General features: G+C 34.6%; 1 protein-coding gene across 1 annotated transcript; it reads left to right on the top strand.

Annotated features, from left to right (window-relative positions):
• The first annotated feature begins 7049 nt into the window (after positions 1-7049).
• LOC126725702 (protein LURP-one-related 12) lies at positions 7050-8736 on the top strand. The gene is made up of 2 exons (XM_050430540.1): positions 7050-7505; positions 8106-8736. The coding sequence occupies exons 1-2, from the start codon at positions 7281-7283 to the stop codon at positions 8496-8498; spliced, it is 618 nt and encodes a 205-aa protein (XP_050286497.1). The 5' UTR covers positions 7050-7280; the 3' UTR covers positions 8499-8736.
• The last annotated feature ends 17776 nt before the right edge of the window (positions 8737-26512 follow it).

The following is a 26512-nucleotide window of genomic DNA, read 5'->3' as shown; positions in this document are numbered from 1 at the left end:
ATTATATTATTTTACAAAAAATACAAGAGAGATGGAGGATTCTGAAAAAGTCAAGGAGAGCCTCCCCCTAGCCTCCCTTCTCTCTGCTCCTACGTGAGTTCACATGTCAATCTCACATGTATTGTATAAGATCAGTGCATATGAAAATTTCGCTTCCTTCCTTTCTCTGAGAGAAGGTATACTCTATTCGAACTTTATGAACCTCTCATAAAATGTGGGTCTCAAATTTGTGAGATTGACATGCTTGTGAAGTATTCTACTACCCTAATTAATACGTTGTGATCATCTATATGAAGTCAACTTTTCCAAGGCCCGCAGTGGAGACGTCTCTCTTGTTTAGTTTATATCTCGTTGGAATGGTCACTTTGAGCCCATGATTTTATAGGCTAGAGCTAGATAGAGCTTATCATATCTAATCCCTACTAAAAGCAATACTAGTATTTTTCAACCACAAGTTATTGATTAGATTTAGCTACTCTCCAGAAGTCCATTTAAAACTTCAATCCGATTTAATTAACCAGTGGCCACACTTTCATAGGACCTACTCTCCATATAATCTGGGCCTTACATATGGATTAACTTCACCATGTGCAACAAGCTTCATACATATGCAATTAATATAAAGATAAAGAAATATAACAGAGAATCAAACTCTATAAAATTAGGTCAATGGGGGTGGTTTTGAATCTTAACCCTCACATACGTTACAGTCAAGCATGGAAAATCTTCTACACGTAAAGAGACAAATTAGAGGCAAACATTTCAAGATGATCAAAAAGTCCTCAATTAACAGCTCAACTGATCATCGAACTTACTGCCCCACTTTTTGGGTTGCTAAAAGGAAGACCTAAACATTGTGTGCCGGTGGTTTTGACTTTATACTATTTGCATTTATTCACATTCCATTATTTTCTACGCATTTGAATATTAGTTGCATTTCACAGATGGTGACGTTTAGCGTTGGTGAAAGCCTGGGACCATGTTCCATAAGCACTTTCAGAATTATTGCCTCTTTCAGCTTAGTAGCTAGGGCACAGTATACGCTACCGAGTTGACTCGGTATAGTATAACTCGTTGCTTTGTCACATTTCCTTGCTCTTTTTGCAAATAAATGGAATCTTAATCTTCGACGTATTTTACATTATAATTATGTATCAGTCACCATCTACAAGTTAGTTCATCCTTTTTTCTTTTTCTTTTTCTTTTTGTACCCTGTAAGTGGTACTTTGGTATTGTTCTATTTGTAAGAGCTATATAAGCTCAACGGGAAAATTAAGAAGATATATACTTAGTTTAAGGATGACAAAGAGAATAGAACAATACCAAAGTTTGTAGGTTGTTTGATCTATACGATAGCTCATGATTTAAAATATAAGAATTTCTTGTGGGTAGATATATATGTTGTTTTTTCTATTATTCCTCTTTTTTTTTCTTTTTATTTAACGTCAATACAATTACAATATGATCTAAATTTACAATATTATCAGCTCTATGCTGATTTCTCTTTTGTAGTTATAATCAGGTTAATCAGGTAAAGGCGTATATTTTTTATAAGATCTTTTATTCGTGACAGAAGACTTTAATGGTTGTGGATTAATTGGAACCACTTAATTTTTTATATTAAGATCTTTCATTTCTTCTCTCTCATTTTCTTTTGTAAGAAGTCATATTTTCCCAAAAGCTCATCATAATCTATGAATCTTTACTTATAATATGGGAAATATAATTTATAGTGGCATATGTAACCTTGGTTGTTCAAGTTACTTGGAAGGTGAGTTATTTGATTCCGTAATTTGAAACAAAGAGGTGTGGAACTGAGGATATGAATAATTAATTTAGTGTGGAATTATGTTTAATGAAGACAAATACTAACACTAATTACCTGTTTGATATAACTAATTTTAAATTGTACATAGAAGAAAGTAGAGTTTTAAGAAACTAAATTGTAAAAAAGTGAGATTTTAAACTGTTTTATTTAAACAAGCCCTAATAAATGTCTAAGTCACTAACACATGCTACAATAATTTATGTCAAAATTAATTGTCTCTTGTTATACCATGTTTTTATTTAAAGATAATTAAATATTCTACACATAATAACCAAATTTTCTTTTAAAGTTCTCGATTTCATTTCATCCACGTGTTCCACATCACCTAAATTTCGCCTCATTTTAAAATTCGGGCAATAGGGTGATTTGAGTACGTGAATAAAAAATTAACATTTTTTTCTTGGTCTATTTTTTTTTTTTTTTATGTACTTCTTAAAATAATAAATTTAAATTTTTTTTTTTTCAATTTAATGTTATTACCGTGAGAAATTTGAGCAATTTGAGCTAATTCATTATAATTTTTTCTTTATTTAATTTTTGAATTCGGTCCTATTGATTCATTCTATATTAATGTGCCCCTTTTATTTAATAAGATATTATAAATCTCCTTTCTAATTTATTTTATAGGTGTTATGCAATTGTGATTTTAAGAACTTGTATTAGCTAGTTTTAAAATTGATAATTCGATATGGTATAAAATTATGTGATGAAAATTATATATTGAAATATTTCATTTTAATAGACAGGTCAAAACCGTTAATATATAGAACAAAATTAACAACATTGATTCTCTATTCATTCTTCTTTTCTTTCATATTTTTATTTATTTTTTTCAATGGAATGTTCTTTTGAATACTAAGTCACTAACATATATGCTTCAATATTTTGATTCACAATAATTGGAGACGCAATTTGTTTACTCTTTTTTGTGTCATGTTTTTGTTTAGGGAGAATTCAATATTCATGACCAAAACTTTTTTTTCCCCTCCTTTTTGTTCTTTTCATTAACCAAAAAGTGAGAAGGATTCCCGGCCAACGACAATCGTCTACTGTCAATAATAAGATTACATTTATTTAGTTATCATGTATTTTGGGTTGTACAAAAGCACACCGACATGGGCACCACTTGGAAGACCAAAGCATAATTTTTCCCTATAATTCTAACTCGTTCGCCTTGTGACTAAAAAGGGTTTTCAAAAATCCTTAAGCATTTTGTGTTGTCATATAAGTCTGAATTCGATTTTGTGTTGTCATATAAGTCTGAATTCGGTAATGATGAGGTGTAAAACTCATATTTTACATCAATCAAAAATAAATTGTCACATTAGCTTTTTACTAAAAATTTAATAGATTCTACCACACATGATAATATCTCAATAAACTCACAATTAAGTTGGATTCTCAATGGACCTCCCATTTAATAATATTGTTTCATGTAATATAATTTATTAAAATAGATCCAGCTATCTAGTCTCCAACTCAGCCATTATATATAACAATTCCCTTCACCTTTTCGTCAGTGCTACTGGCTCCACCACCATCTCCAACTCCAACTCCAACTCCAGTACTAATAGTTATGGTGGTCCTTTGTCATCCTTCACTTTCCAATTTTTTTTATCTAACAAAAAGAATTAAGACATTTATTATATAAATTCCAACCAATTGGATTAGATATGAGGTTCGAATTACTATTCTATTCAAAAATGGAAAAACAATAATAAGCATAAAAGGAAAATGAAAAAATCTACTTGAATGGATCTCTTAAGCTGTGTTTGGATGGGTGAAATATAGGGAGGATGGAAAATATAAGAGGGAAAATAGGGTGGAAAACTTAGTTTTCCACTGTTTGGTAATGGGGAGAAAATCAGAGTGGAAAATCCGGGAGAAACTTTTCTCTCCCGAGCCCACAAAAACTTTCCTCCCAAATCGGGAGGAAAATCAATGAGGGAAAACTCCCTCATTGTTATTTTACCGTAATACCCATCCACGTAACCTCATTCATACCCTCCACCTACCCAGCTGAAGACTTTTGCCCACCTACCCTCATTCATACCCTTCTCATCTTCTCATTTAGCACACCATCCAGAGAAGTCCAGGTTCTCCTCTGTTGTTGTTGTTGTTGTTTTTTTTTTTTTTTTTTTTTCAACATGAAAAAAAAAAGATTATAATGTAATTTTTACATTATAATAATAAAAATATAAATATAAATTTATATATATGATATGGTAAATTTTATATTATTTAATGAGTATAAATAAATATATTTCTTACATATTATGTAACAAGGGTATAATAGTCAATTTATATAAATTACATTTTTCATCCTTTCATTTTTCTCTCCAACCAAACAAAAGAGTTTTCCATCCTCCCACTTTTTCATCCTTCCACAATTTTCCATCCTCCCATTTTTCCACTCCTCCATCCAAACAAAGCCTTAAGGCCCTATTTGGCTGCATTTCCTTTCCAAACAGGGTAAAGAATAACTCATACTCTATTCTTTTGTTATGGGAAGAATAACTCATATTTGATTGGACTCAAATACCATCAAAGTTCTTAATTACAAAAAAAATAAATAAATAAAAAATAAAAAATAAAAATAAAAAAGGAAATGACACAAAGAGTTATGTGAAATTGAGAATTAAAGGAGTCGACCCATCATTGTTGGCATCAGAGTTGGGGAATGGATGATGGTAGTTGTGGAATTAATGGCAATGATAAAAAATGTGAAGGAGATGAATTTTTTTCTTTTTAATCTTTTTTTTTTTGAGAGAGTTTTAACTTATGGCGTCCGCTCCTGATAATAACTCTTTATTATCAGACCAAGACACCAATCAGTTTTTTGGTGTAGACGGGGATTGAACCCCAGATCTCTTATACAACCATCAGAGACTTTACCAGTTGAGCTAACTGGAACCCACAAAGAAATGCTTTTTCTTTTTAATCTCTATGACTAGGTTTGTAACTAGAATCTAATTATTACACATGAATGGAAGGATGATCACTAAGTGTCCATTTGGTAAAAATTATTTTTGCTAACTTATTTTACTATTTAACTTGTTTTTGCTATTATTTATAAGTCTTACTATATTTTTTGTTACTATTCATAAATTTCACTATACTATTTCAGTTAATTTTTACTTTTATTTACAGTATTTTCAGTGAAAAATTTTTAAAATTCAGTGAAAAATTTTTAAATTTCAACAATATAAACGGATTTCAAACAAATCCTAAGCTAGTATTATTGAGGGTTGTAGAACTTAATCATTTTCTCAAAAACATCTTTCTACACAATTGCAATGTCTCCATCTCTAATTTTCTGAATTTGAAAATGAAAACTTAGAGCATTAGCATTGGAAAATGCTAATGCTATATCTAAGACCAATTTGACATTTTAGGCTTAAAAATCCTTTGCATCAGACAATGCTAAACTCAACTATTGCAAATTTTTTTGCAATAGTGCTACAGTACAATTCTATCTATAGAATTGTACTGTAGCAAGTATTCTAAAAATAAAATACTTTTTTATTCCCTCTTTTCCCCCGAAATATCTCTCCTCTCTCTCATTATTCAGTTATCCTCTCTTCCTTCTCTCTTTCTCCATCTGCACTCTCCTTTCTTCAGACACCCAAACTCCATTTTCTTCCCAACAGACATCACACATCACATCTCTCTTTCTCCATTTGCTCTCTCCTCTCTTCAGACCCAAACTCCATTTTCCTCCCAAAATACATCACACATAACACATCACAGTGGCTTAGTTTTTCCGGTGGGTTGCAATCCGGCGGTTCTGTGGCTGTTGATGGGTTGAGGTGCTGTGGTGGTTTTTTTTTTTTTTTTTTTTTTTTTTGCTGTGACCGGTGATGATTTTTTTTAATGGGTATGCTCCGATGGGTTTCAAATCGGCGGCATGGGCTAATGGGTTTTTGGTGCCGTGGCTGTGGTTGTGGTTGTTGATGGGTTGAGGTGCCGATGGGTTGAGGTGCCGTGGCTGTGGTTGTTGATGGGTTGAGGTGCTGATGGGTTGATCAGTGGCTTAGGTTTTTGGTGCCTTGGATCGGTGGCTTGGGTTTTTGGTGTCGTGGATCGGTGGCTTGAGTTGATCGGTGGCTTGGGTTTTTGGTGCCGTGGCTGTGGTTGTGGTTGTTGATGGGTTGAGGTGCCGTGGCTGTGGTTGTTGATGGGTTGAGGTGCCGTGGCTGTGGTTGTTGATGGGTTGAGGTGCCGATGGGTTGAGGTGCGGTGGCAGTAGTTGTTGATGGGTTGATTGGTGGCTTGAGTTGATTGGTGGCTTGGTTTTTTGGTGCGGTGGCTGTGGTTGTGGTTGTGGTTGTGGTTGTTGATGGGTTGAGGTACTGATGGGTTGAGGTGCCGTGGCTGTGGTTGTTGATGGGTTGCACGGCAGTGGTTGTTGATGGGTTGAGGTGCTGACGGGTTTTTGGTGTCGTGGCTGTGGTTGTTGATGGGTTGATCGGTGGCTTGAGTTGATCGGTGGCTTGGGTTTTTGGTGCGGTGGCTGTGGTTGTTGATGGCTTGTGTGTTGCTATTGAGGGAGAAGGAGAGTAAAAAAAAAGATTGTTGGAAAGCCTACGAAATGAGTCCGAAAAAAAATGACAGTTATAAAGAAATAATAAAAAAATATTAAAAAATAATATTTTAATAGAAATAGAGTTTTGAGATGTGGAGGTATTGTAAAATAAGATAGTATAAATGATAAAGTGATTTTTAGAATTGTAAAATAGAATAGCATTAACATTTTCCAATGCTAATGCTCTTACAATCCTTTCAAGTCTTTACTAAAAAAAGGAGAGTAAAAGTTCCCCTTCCTCGAAGTTCTAAATCTAATTCGTACAAGATACCATTAAATTAATTTACAAGCCAAAAGCAACCGAGTCATTCGTATTCGAGTTACACCTGGCCTCAACCTTAGGTAATCAGGTTCATCATAGAGCCTAGTACACTAGTACCACCACCAGTCTACCTCCATATTCTTTGGGGGTGGTCCAAAACAACAAGGGGATGTGAAAAGTCATGACTCATGACCCTTAATAAGAGAGAGAAAGAGTGTCCACTGTCCAGTCGGTCCATTCCTGAGAAGATATTATCATTTTTTTTATTATATATATAAGATATTATCATGTTTCAAAAAAAAAAAAAAAATTATCATATTTATAGCTAAATAAAAAAAAACAAAAAACAAAAAGTTTTAACTTTTAAAGCAATGCCATATTCCCACATGTCAAAAAGACTGAGCTCCGAGTTCTCGCCGTGTTACTGTTACCTCTCTCTCTTTCTCTGGCTTTGTCCAACAATATATATCTTCCTCCAACGTTTGCATTTCTTCAACGCTCTCCCATATACACAAAGCAAACGCTAACCTTTCAGCCTCAAAACTAAGAGACAGTTGCATTAATTTGCATCAAAGTCTTGTACAATCGAATCCCAACACAAAACAATGAAGGAAACCATAATTGGTGAAGGTGGGTATGTGTATAAACAAGAGACCCTTCTCACCGTTCTAAAGACCTCTCTTTTCTTTGCCAACGATGGTTACAGTGTGTATGACTGCAAGGGTCAGTTGGTCTTCCGAGTCGACTCGTACGGTCCTGATACTCGTGACAAAGGTGAGATCGTTCTCATGGACGCTCATGGAAAGTGCCTCCTCACTGTTCGCCGAAAGGTATGGACTCGCTCCAGCTTTTCACAGTTTTTTTTTTTTTTTTTTTTTTTTTGTGGGGGGGTGGGGGGGGGGGGGGGGGGACGAGTTGACTCACTGAGTCTAGTTTGGGCTTACGTTTTTAACAAATATGTTAGGAATTTGAGGGAGAAATTGAATTTCCAGGAAAAGGGTTTGTTCATTAACCTTCAAAATTCTGAGTCAACTCGGCGAGTCGTGGATCCAATCCACTATTTTGCTGAATTCTGTTTAGAAGATGTACAAACATGAAATGAAACTAAATGGGTTGTCTCTATTTTTTCATATCTTTTAATGGGTACCGATTTGATCTGAGTTGACTCAAAGATTTATTACTCATGCCGAGTCAACTCGTCCATTAAGATCATCATTATTGTTAAAAATGGTTCATAATTAAATTTGTCAATGCCCATTAATTGGTATTATTAATTTTGGCACCTTATTTTTCAGATATGAAATAAATTAATTTTGTTTAAAAAAAAAAAAAAAAACAGAGAGGATATTCTTCACTAATACAATTTGTTGAATGATAAACCGAGTCAACAAGCTGAGTTAACTCAAACCACTTTTTTATGGTTTTCACAGAGGCCGAGTCTGCATCAACGATGGGAAGGGTTCAAGGGTGAAAGATCAGACGGCCAAAAACCGTTCTTCAGCGTGAGGAGATCATCGATAATCGGACGGTCAAGCGTGAGCGTGGAGGTGTACAACAATCCAGGAGAGGAGTACCAGATCGAAGGAAGCTTTGCACAACGGTGTTGCACAATCTTCAACGCTGGGAAAGAATCAGTGGCTGAGATTAAACGCAAAGTTGATGCTTCCACCAATGTGGTGCTTGGGAAAGACGTTTTCTCTATATGCCTAAAACCTGGTTTTGATGGAGCTTTTGCTATGGGTTTGGTGCTTGTACTTGATCAGATCAATGGTGATGAGACTATTACTGAGGGAGCACAAGTGGAACCCATCACAGAGGATTAATACTAGTTTTTTTTTTTTTTTTTTTTTTTTTTTTTTTTTTTTTTTTTTTAAGTACTAGTAGACTAGTGGTATTATAATGATAGGGAACTCTTTGTCTGTTGATAGGGAACTCTTTGTCTTGGTTCTAGATCTCTGTTGCTATTTTATTTACATGTTGCTAATTTAAAAAGAGATCAAATCAAATTATACCATTTGGGCTAGTTTTTAGCACTTCCCAATGGCTGCTTGATTTTGGAAACTGAACAGTCTGAACTCTTGTTCCCCTTCTTTTTTTGTTTTGTTTTCCTTCTATAAATTATTTTATGGGTAAATTATACTCAACTTTCTTGAGTTTGTACCAAATGGTACTTTCTCCAACTAGACATTTTAAGAAATGAAACTTGAAAAAAGAAAAAAAAAATCCATATCTTTCAAATTGGTACATCCCTAATGAAATAGTATTTCATTATTTAAAGTAATAGTTTGAAAGGACATGATTTTTTTTTTTAAATACGTACTTATTAAAAAGAACTTATTCTTAGCATTTATAGCGATAAGAGTGTTATTTACTTGAACATATAGAAAAATTATTAGGTCTATTAAGAGGACTGTTGACGTGATCATTTATAATCTCTTAACCAATAAAATGCAGTTATTTATGCAAATATGACATCATTTGGTAATTTTTATTTTTTATTTATTGTGTTGATTAAGAAGTTCATACATACATTTGCATAGATGACATCATCTCATTAGTCAAGAAAAATCACATCAGTAATCCTTCCTGTGTAAATAATAATTTCTCGAACATATAGGTGAAAGTGTCATTTTGTGAATTTTTTTTTTTTTAATTTTTATAAAAGTCATTTCGCGAAACCTAATTGGTGTAATTTGCCAATTATGTTATTTTGATATATACAACTCATCAACCAAATAAATACAACTTACTAAAACAAAGCAAGATTTTATTTATCTTTCTTACACTTTTTCACCAACCAAATATGCAATTTCTCACTAATCAATAAAAAACAAACCCAAATGCAAACCCCCCAAAAAAAATAAAATTTGAACTTGCGGTCATGCTGTTCCAATATTTGCTGGCCTCGCTTCCAAGACTCAAAAACTCAAACCCAAACGCAAAGCCAGCAACCATGAAGAGATCATAATCAACTCACAACGTTCAATTGGCCACTCTGATCTGAGCTCAATGATCCTCCCAAGACGCCTCCCATATGCTTCTACTTCTACCAAAGCTGCGAAGATGACAAAGGTAGGTCCTAGGGGCACTAGTGAGGAAGGTCAAAGATTAGAGGTCATTGCAACAATCATGAGAAGATCGAAGGTTGGAGCGCAATGACTCCTTTCACCATTACAAGAAGAAATTAGTGATGACTATAACGAGAGAGAGAGAGAGAGAGAGCCAAACTCATATTTTTCTTTAAATTGAATTTTTTATTAAACTATAATTTAAAATAAAAATAATTTCTTTTCAAAGTAAAGTGATCACATGCAATGCACATTACTACTTTTTGTTAGTTACATTTGACAAAAAAATGTGGAGTGATCGTTCTAGAGCGTATTTTTGCATTTTAGCATAATTTGAGTTTCCAAAAAAAAAATAATAATAATAAATTCATGCTCGTTCTCAAGTGGACAAAGTTCTTATTTAAGAACACCCAATTGATTCAGAACTTATCCAGCTGAAATTCTTAATCCATTTGGTCATATCCTCCTTGCAAATATCTACTTTAGAAAATAATTTCTCAATCTCTGTTAGGTACACATAATATAATATAATATTACCATATAAGTTAGACTATCTATTCTCACTTAAATTATTTTTAGACTTAGTTTGTTTAGTAGACTAGAATGACAAATTTACAATAGTAAAAAAAGGAGGATTGTTTCACCTAAAATTAGAATGAAAGATGTCTTGTAGAAAAAGTAGAGCGTTTCCATGGCTGTAATCTCATAGGGAAAGCACGTGTTGGGCAATTTATATTGGTGACAAAAAAATTTTGTTTTGAATGTGACCTCACTCATTACCCACTATGGTTATGCCACATATTGATTCACTATGACTCTGAATACTAGGAGAAAACTTTAAAAGTTTCTACCCTGTATAACCCAATTTCCAACAACACTTTGTAAATCTAATTTCTCTTTAGATCCAACCTGGCAATCAACATTCAAACCCTACTAAAAAAAATTATATATTTATATTTGTAAGGTCCGATTTTTTTGGTTCGGCCCAAAATGCGTGGGACTTTAGACCAGTGAACCCGGTACAATGAATTTGTAGAGAGTGGGCCAAAGAGTTAGGCTTTGGTGTATGGACAACAGTTATTATGGTGTTTTACTCGATAGGATGAGATGGACTGAGTTCATCTGGGAGAATTGGTCCTCGGTACAGTTTCGGGAGCCCTTTCTGGTCCCTCTTGTGTGTTGGGAGGTCTTCGCCCCACCCTCCATGTTTCTCTTTATTCCCCTTTTATAGTAGTTTTCTTCCTCCTGAATGGGGTCCCTAGAGTAGGTACTTGTTCCATCAGCCCTTCCCTCCAGTTGTTGGGAGTGGTTGTAAGGACAGAGAAGTATGACCGTGTCAAGCACAAGGCACTGAATGCAATAATGACAGTATTTCCTTTAAACACTTTCGTTGTCCTTTTCTGTTTTAGTCCTTTTCTCGCTTCGTGGGATGGTAGGGAGTGTCACTACCAGTGGTAGGTTACCTCCTCCATCCTCGGCTACACTGTGCCGAGGAGGGCTCTCCCCATGGCCGAGGAAGGGCTTTTCCTCCCTAAACGAGGAGGGATTTTTCCCTTAGGCTAGGCCTTTGGCCCAATATAGACATCGACGTGGGCCTACTGGTCTTTTACCCCCCACAATAGCCTCTCAAAATCCTGCTGTCCGGCTCCTCGGGCAGAGAGGAGGGTTTTGGTGATGTCGGGCCTCTGTCTCGGCTTGCCACGTCAAGCTCTCCACTAAAGGCCAGAGCCTCTTCGTTTGCCTAAGGCGCGTTTCCGGCTGTGAAACATTCTTTTAATCTATCCAAGCCGCATCCCTGTCGCTTCGGTATACGGGGCGTGCTTTAATGATGGTCCCTTCACGAGGTGACATAAATTCAATGGTTGAAGATCACTTTGGAAATTGAGCGAGATTTATTTCGCCCATAATTCCTTTTTCGAAATTTGGGTGAATTGATTGCCACCAGGTTTGTCTCCTATATAAGAAGCACAGTGAGAGGTCATTCCCTTTATTTGCAGACCCTTTGATCTTTTCAGATTCCTAACTCTCCAATTGTTCCTAAAGTCCCCATTACCAATGTGACTGAGTTTTAGGAGGTGAAATGGTTAAGGTTAGGGTGAGGGTGAAGAAACCACGCCCTCTTCAGAAGCCTTGGGTATCTTCGAGATTTAGAATGGCCCGGTCAGGACAAGGGAGACAAAGGCTTAAGACATTTCTTCCCTTGATAAGGCAAGAAGGGAGCCTCTTCTTCCTTCAGCCAAAATCTGAAGCAAGTGGAGGTCGCATTAGATTTTTGGTGCGACAGTACTGGGACTTCCATCCGATGTCGTATATTATGCATGTGAGGGCTTGGACTTCCCATCGCCGGTACCATCCATACTTGTTCGATTGTTGCTAGCACGATACTTGCTCGATTGCTGCTAGAGTAGGTATGGGGATTTGGCATCCCCACTTCTTCCTCTCTTCCATCACTGGTGCCATCCAGACTTACCTAGTCGCTGCTAGAGCAAAGTTGTAGACCAGGTGCCTCTGCTTCTTCTTCTCTTCCATCACTGGTGCCATCCAGGCTTGTTTAGTCGCTGCTAAAGCAAAATTGAAGGATCTATCGTTCCCATGTATTCCCTTCTTTTTTTTATAGTTAACTTATGGCATAGGCTTGTCTAAGCCCTTTTATGTATATTGTATTATCTCTTTATCTAATAAAAGATGATTTTATCGCATTTTATGTATCCTTTCTTTTCTGCAATAATGTTTTTGTGAATGAATGTGCTGGTGTCTTTTCTTTCGAACCGTACTTAGAACCTATGCTCTTGTCGATAAAGAGTTATTACTTTGAACTTATCAAAACCCACGGGCACAACAATGCCGACTTTAAATAGGTTAACTATATAAGCCTAACCGGGATAACCGCCGCACGTTCTGTATTGCGAACAGGGTGACTACCTGAGGACGTGTAATCTAAAATAGGCTGTCCAAGGGGGTCGCTGGGTACTAGGGTTCTTTTCCGCATTTCCGATGATATTCGTAACTTTAACTTGTTTTAAGTGTCTGGTCCGAGGACCGAGGCATGACTGTACCTGGTCTAAACACTCAGAAAGGCACCATTGTGTGTTAGTTCCCATAAGGCCGAGGGGCCGAGGACCATACAAGACCTCCATTCCACCTAAGACTTAGGCCTTTCTTGAAGTTACTAGTTTCCCGTAGGTTTGAGTCCAAGGACCATGCAGGACCTTGGTTTTGTCTAGCACTTGGCCGTTTAGAGTGTATAGTTTCTCCATAGGTTTGAGTCCGAGGACCATGCAAGACCTTGGTTCTGTCTAGCACTTGGGCTCTTGGAGTGTCCAGTTTCCCTATAGGTTTGAGTCCGAGGACCATGCAAGACCTTGGTTCTGTCTAACACTTGGGCTCTTAGAATGTCTAGTTTCCCCATAAATTTGAGTCCGAGAACTATGCAAGACTTTGGTTCTGTCTAACACTTGGGCTCTTAGAGTGTCTAGTTTCCCCATAGGTTTGAGTCTGAGGACCATGCAAGACCTTGGTTCTGTCTAGCACTTAGCCGTTAGAGTGTCTAGGTTCCCCATAGGTTTGAGTCCAAGGACCATGCAAGACCTTGGTTCTGTCTAGCACTTAAGCTCTTGAAGTGTCTAGTTTCCCCATAGGTTTGAGTCCGAGAACCATGCAAGACCTTGATTTTGTCTAGCACTTGGCCGTTAGAGTATCTAGTTTCCCCATAAGTTTAAGTCTGAGAACCATGCAAGACCTTGGTTCTGTCTAGCACTTGGCCGTTAAAGTATCTAGTTTCCCCATAAGTTTGAGTCCAAGGACCATGCAAGACCTTGGTTCTATATAGCACTTGAGCTCTTGGAGTGTCTAGTTTCCCCATAGGTTTGAGTTCGAGGACCATGCAAGAATTTGGTTTTGTCTAGCACTTGACCGTTAGAGTGTCTAGTTTCCCCATAGGTTTGATTCCGAGGACCATGCAAGACCTTGGTTCTGTCTAGCACTTTAACTCTTAGAGTGTTTAGTTTCTCCATAGGTTTGAGTCCGAGGACCATGCAAGACCTCGGTTCTGTCTAGCACTTGGCCATTAGAGTGTCTAGTTTCCTCATAGGTTTGAGTCCAAGGACCATGCAAGACCTTGGTTCTGTCTAGCACTTGGGCTCTTGGAGTGTCTAGTTTCCCCATAGGTTTAAGTCCGAGGACTATGCAAGACTTTGGTTCTGTCTAGCACTTCAAAAGATTCTGGTTTAGCCCTCGGCTTCTCTGTCCGTAAGGGGTTCAGCGAACTGGAGTATTAGGGGTCTCAAGAGTTAGCCCCTTGACAAGTGCATAGGGGCGCATATTTGACATTCGAAGCCCCTTGAACTGCGCTTTCTAGCGATCCTCCCCTCGTAATGAACACTTCGAAGCGTGACCCAAAACGGAGGCTGAGCTATGATAGTGGCGGTGTGTTCCTGGAAATGATGGAGGGCTTTCGTGCAGCTCGCACCATTGCCAAAATGGTCCTATCGAGGGATTCTTGTTGATAGGAGTTTGACCGTGACTAACTGTCATATTTGTCAACGCACAAGCTCTTCCCATAGACGACGCCAATTGTAAGGTTCGATTTTTCTAGTTCGGCCTAGAATGTGTGGGACTTTAAACCAGTGAGCTCGGTACAATGAATTTGTAAAGAGTGGGCCAAAGAGCTAAACTTTGGTATATGGACAACAGTTATCATGGTGTTTTACTCGATAGGATGAGATGGATTGAGTTCATCTGGGAGAATTGGTCCTCGGTACAGTTTCGGGAGCCCTTTCTGGTCCCTCTTGTGTGTTGGGGGGTCTTCGCCCCACCTTTCCCGTTTTTCTTTATTCCCTTTTTATAGTAGTTTTCTTCCTCCTGAATGGGGTCCCTAAGGTAGGTACTTGTCCCATCAGCCATTTCCTCCAATTGTTAGGAGTGGTTGTAAGGACAGAGAAGTATGGCTGTGTCAGGCACAAGACATTGAATGTAATAATGGCAGCCTTTCCTTTAAACACTTTCGTTGTCATTTTTTACTTTAGTACTTTTCTCGCTCCGTGGGATGGTAGGGAGTGTCACTACCCGTGACAGGTTACCTCCTCCATCCTTGGCTACACTGTGCCAAGGAGGGCTCTCCCCGTGGCCGAGGAAGGGCTTTTCCTCCCCACGACTGAGGAGGGATTTTTCCCTTAAGCTGGGCCTTTGGCCCAATATAGACATCAATGTGGGCCTACTAGTCTTTTACCCCCCACAATATTAATCCAAAAACTGTTTCTTTGTTATTTTCATGATAACAATCAGACATTGAAGGGTTCCAAATATCTTGGTAAGACTTTTTTTTTTTTCTTCTAATAAAAAACCTAATGGCTAATTCCACCTACCTAATTTTTTGAATGGAAATGTTACCAAATGCCCTAAGGCATTGGATTAAGAATCATTTTTAGAAATATATATGAAAAAATGATAAAGCGATTAATTTTCCTCTCAGCTTTTTATATTTTCTATAAAAGTGGTATTAATTTTTTTTTTAATATGGTTGATTAATAAGTATAAGTACTTGTGAGGTAGGGGTAAGAACTGGAGTTTAAGTCTCCAAGAGGGAGCTTTACACACATATATGCTTAGATTGAACTAGAGTAAAATTTCTATCTTGTATCAATTTAAAAAAAAAAAAAAAAAATGCCCTAAAAGCACCGGTTAACCTATCCATTTTTTAAATAAAAAAGCCATCATTTTCCAAATCCTATTTTATCTATAGTTACATGTGTCACACTATCTTTCATGATAATCACATTCCTAAAATTTTCCTTAATTTGAAACTGAAATTTAAAATTCTATTATTGTCTATTGAATTTGACTGGACAATTAATATAAGCAATGGGAAATAAATAATGAGACTGACCATAAAGTATCCCTCTTTTTTGTAAAACGATAAAAAAAAAAAAAAGTATTAGAAAAGTTTGGAATTGAATTGATACAAGACAGAAATTCTACTTTATCTTAATCTAAGTACATATGAGTGTGAAGCTATTTTTTGGAAACTTGAACTCCAACCCTTATCTCTCCGCACTCCAAAAGCATTTATATTTGTGATATTAGACTTATTGTCCACTAATTTCATCTAAACACCTCAATATGTCCCGAAAGAAGTTAATTAATTTGCCACCTCTTTAATTTCAAACATAATTTGGAACTAAAAAACGTACCACTTCATTAATTCGTCAGCATTCTCAATAGTTAGATTTCTTCGAGTGTAATTAGCAATTATTAACATTTAATTATTTTGGGACTCCCTACAAATTTTTTACTTACTAGATTTCCATGCTTCCATAGCTCCCACAATCAAATAATTTTCTTCTCTCTCGCACTACTTGTAAGAATGAAACATTTCCTTCTCTCTTCAGTCAACCAAACATATAGATATTCTTGTGTTGTATTAACCACTACTTATAGCTATAGAGGTTGAAATAATTAGCATTCCTTCTTGTTTGCTTGGCCAAGAACCACAAATCCATTCTTGCCAACCTGTCTATGGACTATACCTAAGACTTATTCGAAAAATTTCTAATGAAAATAATAGCTGAATCGTACCAACTGGGCTGGAGTGCATTTGACGTCTAGTGCACCGAAAAGGATCCGACAGGAAACATGATAGGTAGCCAAGACAGCGTGAAATAACAACTTTAATCCTTATCCCACTACTTATTTTCTCAATATTTTAAACATTTTCTGAAGGAACTAGGTGTGTAATGCGTGTGTACGTACATCCCTCCCATATGTGTAAAGCATTTCAGTAATTCAGTCATAAAATTTACATATATATGGTACATAATAAGTTTTGTAGTTTTCTATTATAACCTTATTTTTTTATTATTCTGTTGGAATATTGAAAGAATAATTATGGTAGGGGCATTTTAGCAAGTTGAATTTATAAAGCTGAGTACATGTAGATGTAGGGCTATCCAACAGATCTGGAGACCCGACCCACCCGAAAAATCCGACTAGATTAGAGCCAACTACCACCTGACCCAACCACTCCAGTGGTTGGCGGCGGGTTTCTTCCTTCAAAACACACTGCAGTGGGTCAAATAGTGGGTCTCCTCCTCCAAAACCTAAACCACCCAAACCAACTGACGAACCAAGTGTTTTCTAGCAAGATTTGCTACATCCAATGAGAACTCAACCATATTCAAAAAGATCTCAACTAGATCCTAAGATTTCTATTGAATCTAGCGAGATCTCATTTGATTTGGTGAAATCTCTGCCAAATTTGGCAAGATCTTAGCCATATTCGACAATGTCTCAGTTAGATTTTGCCAAATTTTCATTGGATTTGGCAAAATCTCATTAGATTTTGTGAGATCTTTGACGGATCTAATGAGATCTCACTGGATTTTTGTCATTTTCATCTTGTCTGTCTCTGTTTCTAGTGCTGACTGAACCATCCGCCATTTGATAAGAGACCGAACCACCCAATCCAAACCTCACTTTTGATGGACGGTGGGTTGAATTTTCTTTGAACTGATGAGATCAAGTCTGTTGCAAGTTAAGCACAAACTCGACTCGTGGACACCCCTAAATATATGGGTCCATAGTTGTCATTTGTCAATATGATATGATACGCGATATGTATTGTATCATTTACAAAAAGATCCATAACATAAAGACGTATTGGAAGTGCTCATGAATCATTAGAAACAGAAATGCGTATTATATGAATTGTATCATAAAATCATATGTATTGTTCAATATTTAGACATGTAGGTAACGAGTTTTTTTGTTAAAATTTGTGTTTTTATTTGAGTCCAACAAGTTGTTAGAATACAAAATTATTAGGCTACTTAATTGAGTCCAATAAAATAACATGTCAAAGATATATATATATATATATATAGATATATATGAAAATTTTTAATTTATGTTTATTCTTCTCTTTCTCCTACAAAATTTTGGCTACACACTTAACACTTCGCTTTTATATTTGCAATTTTTTTTTCTATACTACGGATAAGGTATTAAATGACAATATATATATATATATATATATTTGTATTATTGTTTTTTTTTTACAAGATAGAATTCTACTCTAGCATAATATAAGTGTATATATGTGTGAAGCTCCTTCCTAGAAACTTGAACCCCGGTCCTTACCCCCCACACTCCACCAGTACTTATACTTGTGGAGTGACCATTGCACCAAGAGTGTGCTGTGATTTTGTTATTATTGTTATAACTCTAAGTAGCTAGAATGCCAATAAGAAATATTCAAAATAAATAAAAGAACATAAAAGAACAAGAAGGTAGTAATTTCATGTTAATGATAATGAAGAAAATGACAGTGGAGAAATATATTTGCATGATGATAATATTAACTTAGATGGAGTTAATTTGGCAAGATGATAATATAATGAAAAGAAATTATAATTTTGGCTCATATGTTATGTATTTTCACTTAATTTTGAATTTAATCAATTTGTTAAATATTATTACATAAATTAGTTATTAGTTAAATAAATTTCAAATTTGTAGTGAATATATCTTTTATATATGTATATCTATTTTTTTAGAAAAAAATATTAGGTGTTTATGTCTATTATAGTATACAATACCCCAAAAAAAAAAAAAAAAAAAAAAAAGATTCACGATATGATGCAAGTTTTGACAACTATATAATAGAAAATGTTGATTTTTTGTTTTTTAACTTTTAACCTTTGTTGTTCAATTTTTTGTTTTGAAAGAATGAGTCAATATTCAAGAGTATTGTAATTCTACTGATATTTGTTGAATTAAAATAATAAAACAGTTAGCGCTTTAATCATTTATCTCTCAAACATTGAATTATAAATTAAAAGGAAAAAAAGAAAGATGTGGGAGGTTTATTTTTGACAAGTTAAAATATGAGAAAATTTTGGCTACTACTACTTTTCGTTTAAAAATATAATTTGGCTAGTTTGTTTATAGTAATACGTACAGATTTCTCATAAGCAAAATATATTTAATAATCTTTCAAAAAAAAATGAAGAAAACAAAAGTTTAAAAAATCATGTTTGCCCAAATTTTGGCGATATCATTGCATAAAAGGAACAAAACTGAAAACTAAATTTCTTTCGCAAGTCACCTTAACACAAAGTAAAAATTGCGTGCAAATGGGTAATCATATTATTTGCAAATCAAGAAAGCAAAACTCAAAGCTTCTAAATGAGTAATAATATTATTTGCAAATGCAAGAAAGCAAAACTCAATTGCTTCTAAATGAGTAATCATATTATTTGCAAATGCAAGAAAGCAAAAGTGCAAAACTCAAAAACATTAAGAATAAAAAAGAACCTTTAGAACTTCAATATATAATTCAAGTTGAGCAATTGATCATAAATAGAATCAAATTTGAGCAACTTTGACCTGCCCCATGATTGAGCAAAAATTTAGCCAGGTCAATGTCGGCAAGCAGTTATTTTTCCTGTGGGCATTTTGAATACCCCAGTCGATTCTCCTGTTTATTATTTTATTTTCCAAAATTGTGATGTGGTCAAAAAATTCATACATATTCTACTCTTTTCTTCTTTCTTTTCTTTTCCTCATTTTCGTTGTGGAGATGAGTGGCAAACTGTCATGCTAACACGGCAAAAGGAAGAACAACTGTTGCAGACAAAAAGCACAGCTCTTTTCTTTTTCAGAAACAAAAAGTTGTACCTTTGATTTCTTTTTTGAAATTGCTAGTTGGAATCTTGTACGTGTGTGAGAGAAATCTTAACCCAATTGCATTCAACAGGAAAGAGGAAACAATACTTAAAAAAAGAAAGATATTGAAAAGTTGCAAAATCGGAATATTCCGATTTGACAATCTGAGAAACATTCTTAGCCCATGTAATGTAATCAATCAAGATCGAAAAGAAAAGAAAAGGAGAAAGCATGGAACTTTTATAACCATTTTTATTGTTTGTTTGATAGACAAAGATTTTATATCAATTGTTTATATGGCATGGCATGAAATATATTGCATGTTGGATTGCAATTTGCAACAAGTTGCAGATTGTGGGCGGCCGAGTTTATGTCATTTTTACGTGGGTATATTTAGTTGGCTAAAAGGATATTACTATTATGAGAGAGCATCACCTTTTGAAACCCTTAAATAATATCGTACTAAATTATTGCTAGGTCGGTGGTACCTTATGACAATGAGAGCTAGAAGCCTAGAACCCAGTTTTGTACCATGGTGCCATTGATGGTTTGGGGAATTACGGATTAGGGTTTTGAAGATTGTCGTTTATGGTCCAAAGTATTATACAAGTAGTAGTTTAGGGGAGTGATCATACATATTCTTGTAATTTAGGAGGGTAAGTATAAAAGGGGGTATGGTTTAGAGAGGTAAAGTTTAATTTCCCTAAAAATAAATAAATAAATACAAATAAAAACATAATCAAGTTTTATGCCCTCGGATAATTCAACCCTCTTCTTTCAAAAAGAAAATATAACGAAATCTTTATCTCATGGCCTTGAAGACCACTTCAACTTTGACAAGTTAGAGTGTCTTCTACATATTTCCCTTGACATGAGTCTTATATTTACTGATGCTTGATAATGCTTGAATCCACAATTGGTTCATTAAACATAATATTAGAATTTTGTAATGCACCATAAAGAAGGGAGAAAACTCTCTAAAATTTATTAAAGAAAAAAAAAATTATTTGTCTTGGAAGCTACAATGCATATAAATAGGAAAAGAAACCTTAGAGCTTCGAGCCAACCATTTAAAAATGCTAAAGTACTCCTAGGACAATTCTTTTTTGATAATTACTCCTAGGACAGTTAGGAGATGCTTAAACACCCTAATTCGTGTTAAACACCTATAAAATAGGAAAAAAATCATTTAAAAAAAAAGGAAAAAAATGGAAAAATTACAAAATCAAATCATATGGTCTCTAGGAAATGTCCAAAAAATAGAAAAAAAAAAATCTTATTCTAACCTTTAAATCAAAAGTAATAATGAAAATAAAAACTTACGTAAAATTTAAAAGTTTGGAGGGTTTCAGTGCGACTTTTGGGGATTTGGGGCTTTTGTGAAATTTATAGAATTTTAGGCATATTTGTGTAATCTTAAGAAGTTTAAGGGCATTGGAGGAATTTTTTGGAGAGTTTTGTGCATTAATGCATTTTTCAAGAGACTGGGGTTGTAATTTTTCGAAAGTGTAGGGAACATAAGCGTAATTATGGAAAACATAGGGGCAAAAGTGTCTTTGTGTGAAGTGCTTGTCCTAAAGTTGTTTTTACAGTTTTAGAGGTTTAAGAGTTATCATTCTAACTTCTATGTGTTGGGGGTTTTGAGTGTTATTTGAAGAAAGTTAATGTGCTAGTGGGCCTTTGGGTTTTTAAACAAAAGTTTCTCTTGATGGATTATTCGGCCTTTAAGAATAGTGATGGGCTTGATTAAGAGAAAAAAAATTGGGCTTAGCTTATTTCGGTTTCCACTTGGGCTTTGAAGGAAAAAAGATGTTAGGCTAAGGTAGTGAATTGAATAGTTTAATGTGGATGTGAGTATATCTATGTGGGGTTTATAGATTGGACTTGGGCTGGGTTTTGACTGAACCGAACTGTGGGGGGTGACAGACTGGGTTGAACGGGTCTGATCTAGATGGGTCTTTGAGGATCAAACGGGTTGGACCCGATTAATACTTATCTGAATAAAGTTCTACCAGTATCAATTCTCCACATCAGTCTCACCATTCATGCTTTTATATTCCTTCTTTTTTATTTCCCTCTTTTTAGTCTTTAATTTTCAAGAGTAATGTAAGTCTAAGACCTCACTCCAACAAGGAACATGGAAGTAGTATTACACCTATTAAAAACTACATATTTCCAATAGTTTAGAGCCTATTTGGTAAGAGATTTCTAGTAACATTATTTAAGTGTTGTGGAAATACGTGTGAGTGAAAAAGTATTATAGAAATACATGTTGTGGTGTTTAAACAATGAAAACTGTTGTTTAAATAACTTTACCAAACAAACCCTTATTTTCATAATGTGAGACAAAAGAACTAAAAGTTAGCTTCCTTTTTTTATGAGAAAAAATTTGGACCATTTCTCAATTTTTTATTTTTGAGAGTTTCAACTTATAGCGTCCGCTTCTAACGATAACTCTTTATCATCAGACCATTTCTCAATTTATGCGTGTTATCCTTGCGTAGGGGCTTCTAATTTTATTGGATGATTTGAAATAAAACTGAAATAAAAAGTATTGTAAAACCTATAAATAGTACATAAAATAAGGAAAAAGGTAGCTTAATTCATTTCTCCATGCAACCTAGTATAACATTATATAAATGAATTCGTAATGCAATTTATTTAAATTTGCGAAAAAAAAAATCCAAATTGGTACTAGAGTTATCATTTCACTCTGTGCATGTTTTATAACTGTCATTTGAGATAGCTACAACTGATGTAATTGTTGTAAATTAGCTTAGTTTTAGTCTGTAACTAACTTCACTTAAACAAAGAGAATCTTGATGATCCTCATGTAAAGTTGCTATTTTTAGCTATTGCTGATTTCTACAAAATTACTGAAATCCTTTTTCATATCGCATCAAATTACAATAGTGATATCTCAGTTTATTATATTTATAAATACAAATTATTATATAAATATAATAAACTGATATATCACTATTGTAATTTGATGCGATATGAAAAAGGATTTCAGTCATTTTGTAGAAATCAACAATAGCTAAAAATAGCAACTTTACATGAGGATCAAAAAAAAAAAAAAAAAATTATTATTATATTATTCTCATCAAGTTTAGTTGGAATGAGCTTCGCAACAAAAAAAAATTATAATAAACATAAAAAATAATGTTTATTATATTTTTTGTTATTGTTATCAATGGTGTTTTTATAAATATTGATATTGTTATTTTATTGTTGTTGAAATAACAAAAACAAATTGTTTGTTTCTTATTGATATTCTAAATATATTTTTAGAACAATATTGTAAATCTTTAATATTAGGCCTGTCCACGGGTCGGGCCGAGTTGGTTTAGGGTCCAAACCAAACTCGACCCGGTTGGATTGGGTTGCTGAATATTGATTTTAGATTGTTTGAATTCCCTATATATTTCAAATTGGGCCTCTTTTTACTTAATTTATTTTAAAATAGGGCTTCAAACTTAGCTTATATTATGAACTACACTAGACCTTTTTGGTCTTCAGGACATATCAAACCCAATATAATCTTGCAGTTTTTCACAAATTTTCACAAATTTAAACCTGGATAGAATAACATAACACAACACACCAAAAAGCCTTTTTTTTTTTTTTTTTTAAATCACATGTGATCTCTAAAACAATAAAAGCACCTAAGCAGTACATATCAATCCAAATACATAATCTTTCCCACATTAACCACAAAAAATAAACACAACAAAATAGATTAAAGATAGCACAACCCAACCTATAAAAACCCTAATTTTACCATATGTGATCTGTTAAACAACACAATAAGCACCTAGGCAGTAAGCTAGTAGCTCAACACCTATTAAACCTGCCAACCACAACAAATAAATCACAACAGATAATACTATACTGCAATATTCCAATTAATGGAGATATATACTTAGTACCATAGAGATAGTTACTGCAAGTTTTTTGGACAGTAAACGGCCATAAGGCAAAAAGCTTGCTAATTATACAATGTTCCGAGCAATATAATTAGTTACAATAATCAAATACCATAGGTATTTCCAAAAACTAGCTTTCCCAAAGCATTGAATGACTACTTTATAGTTTATAAGTCTATAACTAATAGAAAAGAAAACCTATGAACTAAGATTTCTTTTCTATAAGCATTGATAGTTGAGTATTGTTAGAAGTAAGAAAAGTGATATATCCAAAAAAGCTTTCAAAATATTCCCAAAAAGCTGTCTTCTTTACAAAATAAATGACCATCCTCCTACAATAGACAAACAAAATTCAACAAACAATACATTAGTACCAAATACAAGACCAACTAGTAAGGAAACCAAGTTTATAATAGGAGGGGCTAAAGGCAGAATCATACCAAGTCAGTGATTAATCATCATTGCTAATTAAAGGTCGTTTGCCTGAAATGGAACCCTTGCTTGAGCTGGTATTTGTTGTTGCACTTGCTGTTGGTTGTTGATTTAAAACTAGAAAAGAATAGGAAATAAACAATAGATTAAATTTTGCTTGAATACATGAGACATTCAATAAAATTTATAGACAATAAGTTTCAAAATTTAAACATATTATCTAAGTCAAGTAACTCCTCCTCCAATGCCTCTACATCATCCCTTAACTAGCGATGAGAAATTGGAATTGTGGCTTAAAGCCAATTTTGTGAACCTACAAGGTTTTGAACCATGAGAGAAGATAGTTAACTTCAAAATGGATCAACATTGCAGCCTCTAGTGCTAAATGCTAACTCAGATGCAACAGTGGAAACTGATACAACCAGCACATCCTTAGTAACTTTAGACAACACTTGGTACCTACTACAATTGTGCCTCCACCACTCCAATATCTCAAAATTCACATCCTTTCTACCATCACAGTTTTCAGCCAAATACTTTTCAACCTCATTACTACAACCTACAGATTGCTCAACTTGCAAGAAACGTTCATATCGCGAGTAAACCATCACATATGGATCGCTAGCATTACTTTCCAATTCTTTCCTCTCACTCTCACTTTGTTCTTGCACATTTGGTGAATGAATGGAAGAGTAAAAATTATACATCTTATACAAAAGATCTTTCACCTTATCAACCATCAATTCTGCCACTGCATTCTCATAAATTTCAGAAAAAGAAAACTTCAAAAACCTCAATTTTTTTCGTGGATCAAGAATCATAGCCACATATAAAAGAGGATTAATTTTCTCTCCTTTCCCCCAATACTTCTCAAATGGCTATATTTTCAGAGAGTGTTTTGGGATTTTACTAAATTAGAAATACTCTACTGAATAACAAAGATCTCATCATAGAAGACATTTAAAGTAACATACAAAGAACTGGAGAATTTCTTCGTTGCATTATAAAAAAGGCCTTAAGAAAGGGCATTTTGCCCTACAATTTTGGAAATCACTCTTACAAAGAGATCCCAAACCACCACTATCTTCCTTGGTCCTAAAGTACGACTAATAACCATCATCTTCAAAATCCATTCGAAGGAACATTTTCTCAAATTTTTCAGTAGTTTCTAACATGAGATGAGTCAAATTCCACCTAGTAGGTACATTTAGACTAAGAAGACTTTTGGACTTCATACCTAACCTCTCCATAAAACTCCTAAAAGTTTGATTTCTATTGGGTGAGGACTTCACATACCTCATAGCTTCACGCACCTTGGCAACATATGCATCAATCTCTTTCAAACCCTCCCCCACAAATGAGATTTAGGATATGGGCACAACACCTTATGTGCATGAACTCATTTCCTAAAACTATCCCATTCCAATCTTTAGTCACCTTTTACAAAAATTTAATTGTTGTTAAATTTGAGCGAGCAATATCCACTGTCAAAGTGAATATCCCATTAACACCCCACTCACACAAAAACATCTCAATCTTTCTACCTATAGTTTCCCCCTTGTGGTCTTCTACCTGACAAAAATTTAAAATTCTCTTATGCAATTTTCAAGCATCATCAACAAAGTGACATGTGAGACAAATATAATTTAAATTTTGAATAGAAGTCCATCTATCTGTAGTGAGACACACCCTATAACCCTTCAAGGATTTCCTTAGCTTCTCTCTCTCACTATTATAAATGTCAATCACATCTCTAGCCACAGTTTGACGAAATGGGATATCCTTTAATCAAAACTTAGGTTGTAAGGTAGTTACATATTTCTTAAACTCATACCTTTCGACATACCTAAAAGACAACTCATCAATTATAATCATTTTGGCCAATGCCTTTCTAGAAGTCTCAACAGAAAAGGTTGTTGACACAAGGTGGAACCCATCTTCTCCATCCTTTTTGGGTTCAAAAGCTAATGTTTTCTGCCCTTTCACTAGATCTTCTCTATTAGGGTTCTTGGGACATATTGGCACATGAGCTAACAAAGTACTAGTACCACAACTCTTACTATTAGCATTATACGATTTTTGGCAATAATTACAAATAGCCTTAGTTTTACTAGTATCACCCTCACCTATCTTTATTTTTTCAAAATGTCCCCAAACAACTAACTTTTTCCTACCACTACAAGTACCACTAACAGAAACTGTCATACTCACTTGGCATGGTGGAAGTGGGGGCAACTCAGCAATAGTAGCTACTTTAGCTTGGGTAGCAGCAGAAGCTTCAGCTTGGGTGAGAATAGCACCATCATCTTGTGTTGCAACTAGTGTTTGGACACATGGTTCATTAGTGGAGATTTCCATGACATAAAAAAATCAAAGATACGTATTAGCAAACTAGAGTAACAAGTATAATTGATAGCTTTAATAATAATAATAATAATAACAATAATAATAATAAATAAATAATAACCACACAAACCAAAAAGGAAAAATAGTATCCTACTTAAGCAAAAAATAAAGTATTGTAGAAATATGTGTTGTGTTGTTTAAACAACAACTTGTGTGAACATTTCTTGGTTTTATTCATCTTCAAAGTTCAACCAAGCAAAATATTATCTAATTAGGAATTCTAAATTTCAACCAAGACCAATGAAGCAAAACCCTCCTTTCTTATCCCTCCTAAGTCCTTAACTCCAATTTTCTTCATTCACATAATTACAACTTGTTTTATTTTTTCTATGTATGTTTATT

The sequence above is a fragment of the Quercus robur genome, chromosome 5 (assembly GCF_932294415.1).
Source record: "Quercus robur chromosome 5, dhQueRobu3.1, whole genome shotgun sequence".
NCBI lineage: Eukaryota > Viridiplantae > Streptophyta > Magnoliopsida > Fagales > Fagaceae > Quercus > Quercus robur.
Note: the sequence above shows the minus strand (reverse complement) of the source record. Positions and strands in the feature narration are given on the sequence as shown.

What these genes read in the sequence shown, in the direction of transcription:
- LOC126725702 (XM_050430540.1), top strand. Translation starts at nt 7,281, where the DNA reads ATGAAGGAAACCATAATTGGTGAAGGTGGGTATGTGTATAAACAAGAG. An exon ending in TCCTCACTGTTCGCCGAAAG is followed by an intron (nt 7,506 to 8,105) that starts GTATGGACTCGC and finishes TGGTTTTCACAG; the next exon opens with AGGCCGAGTCTGCATCAACG.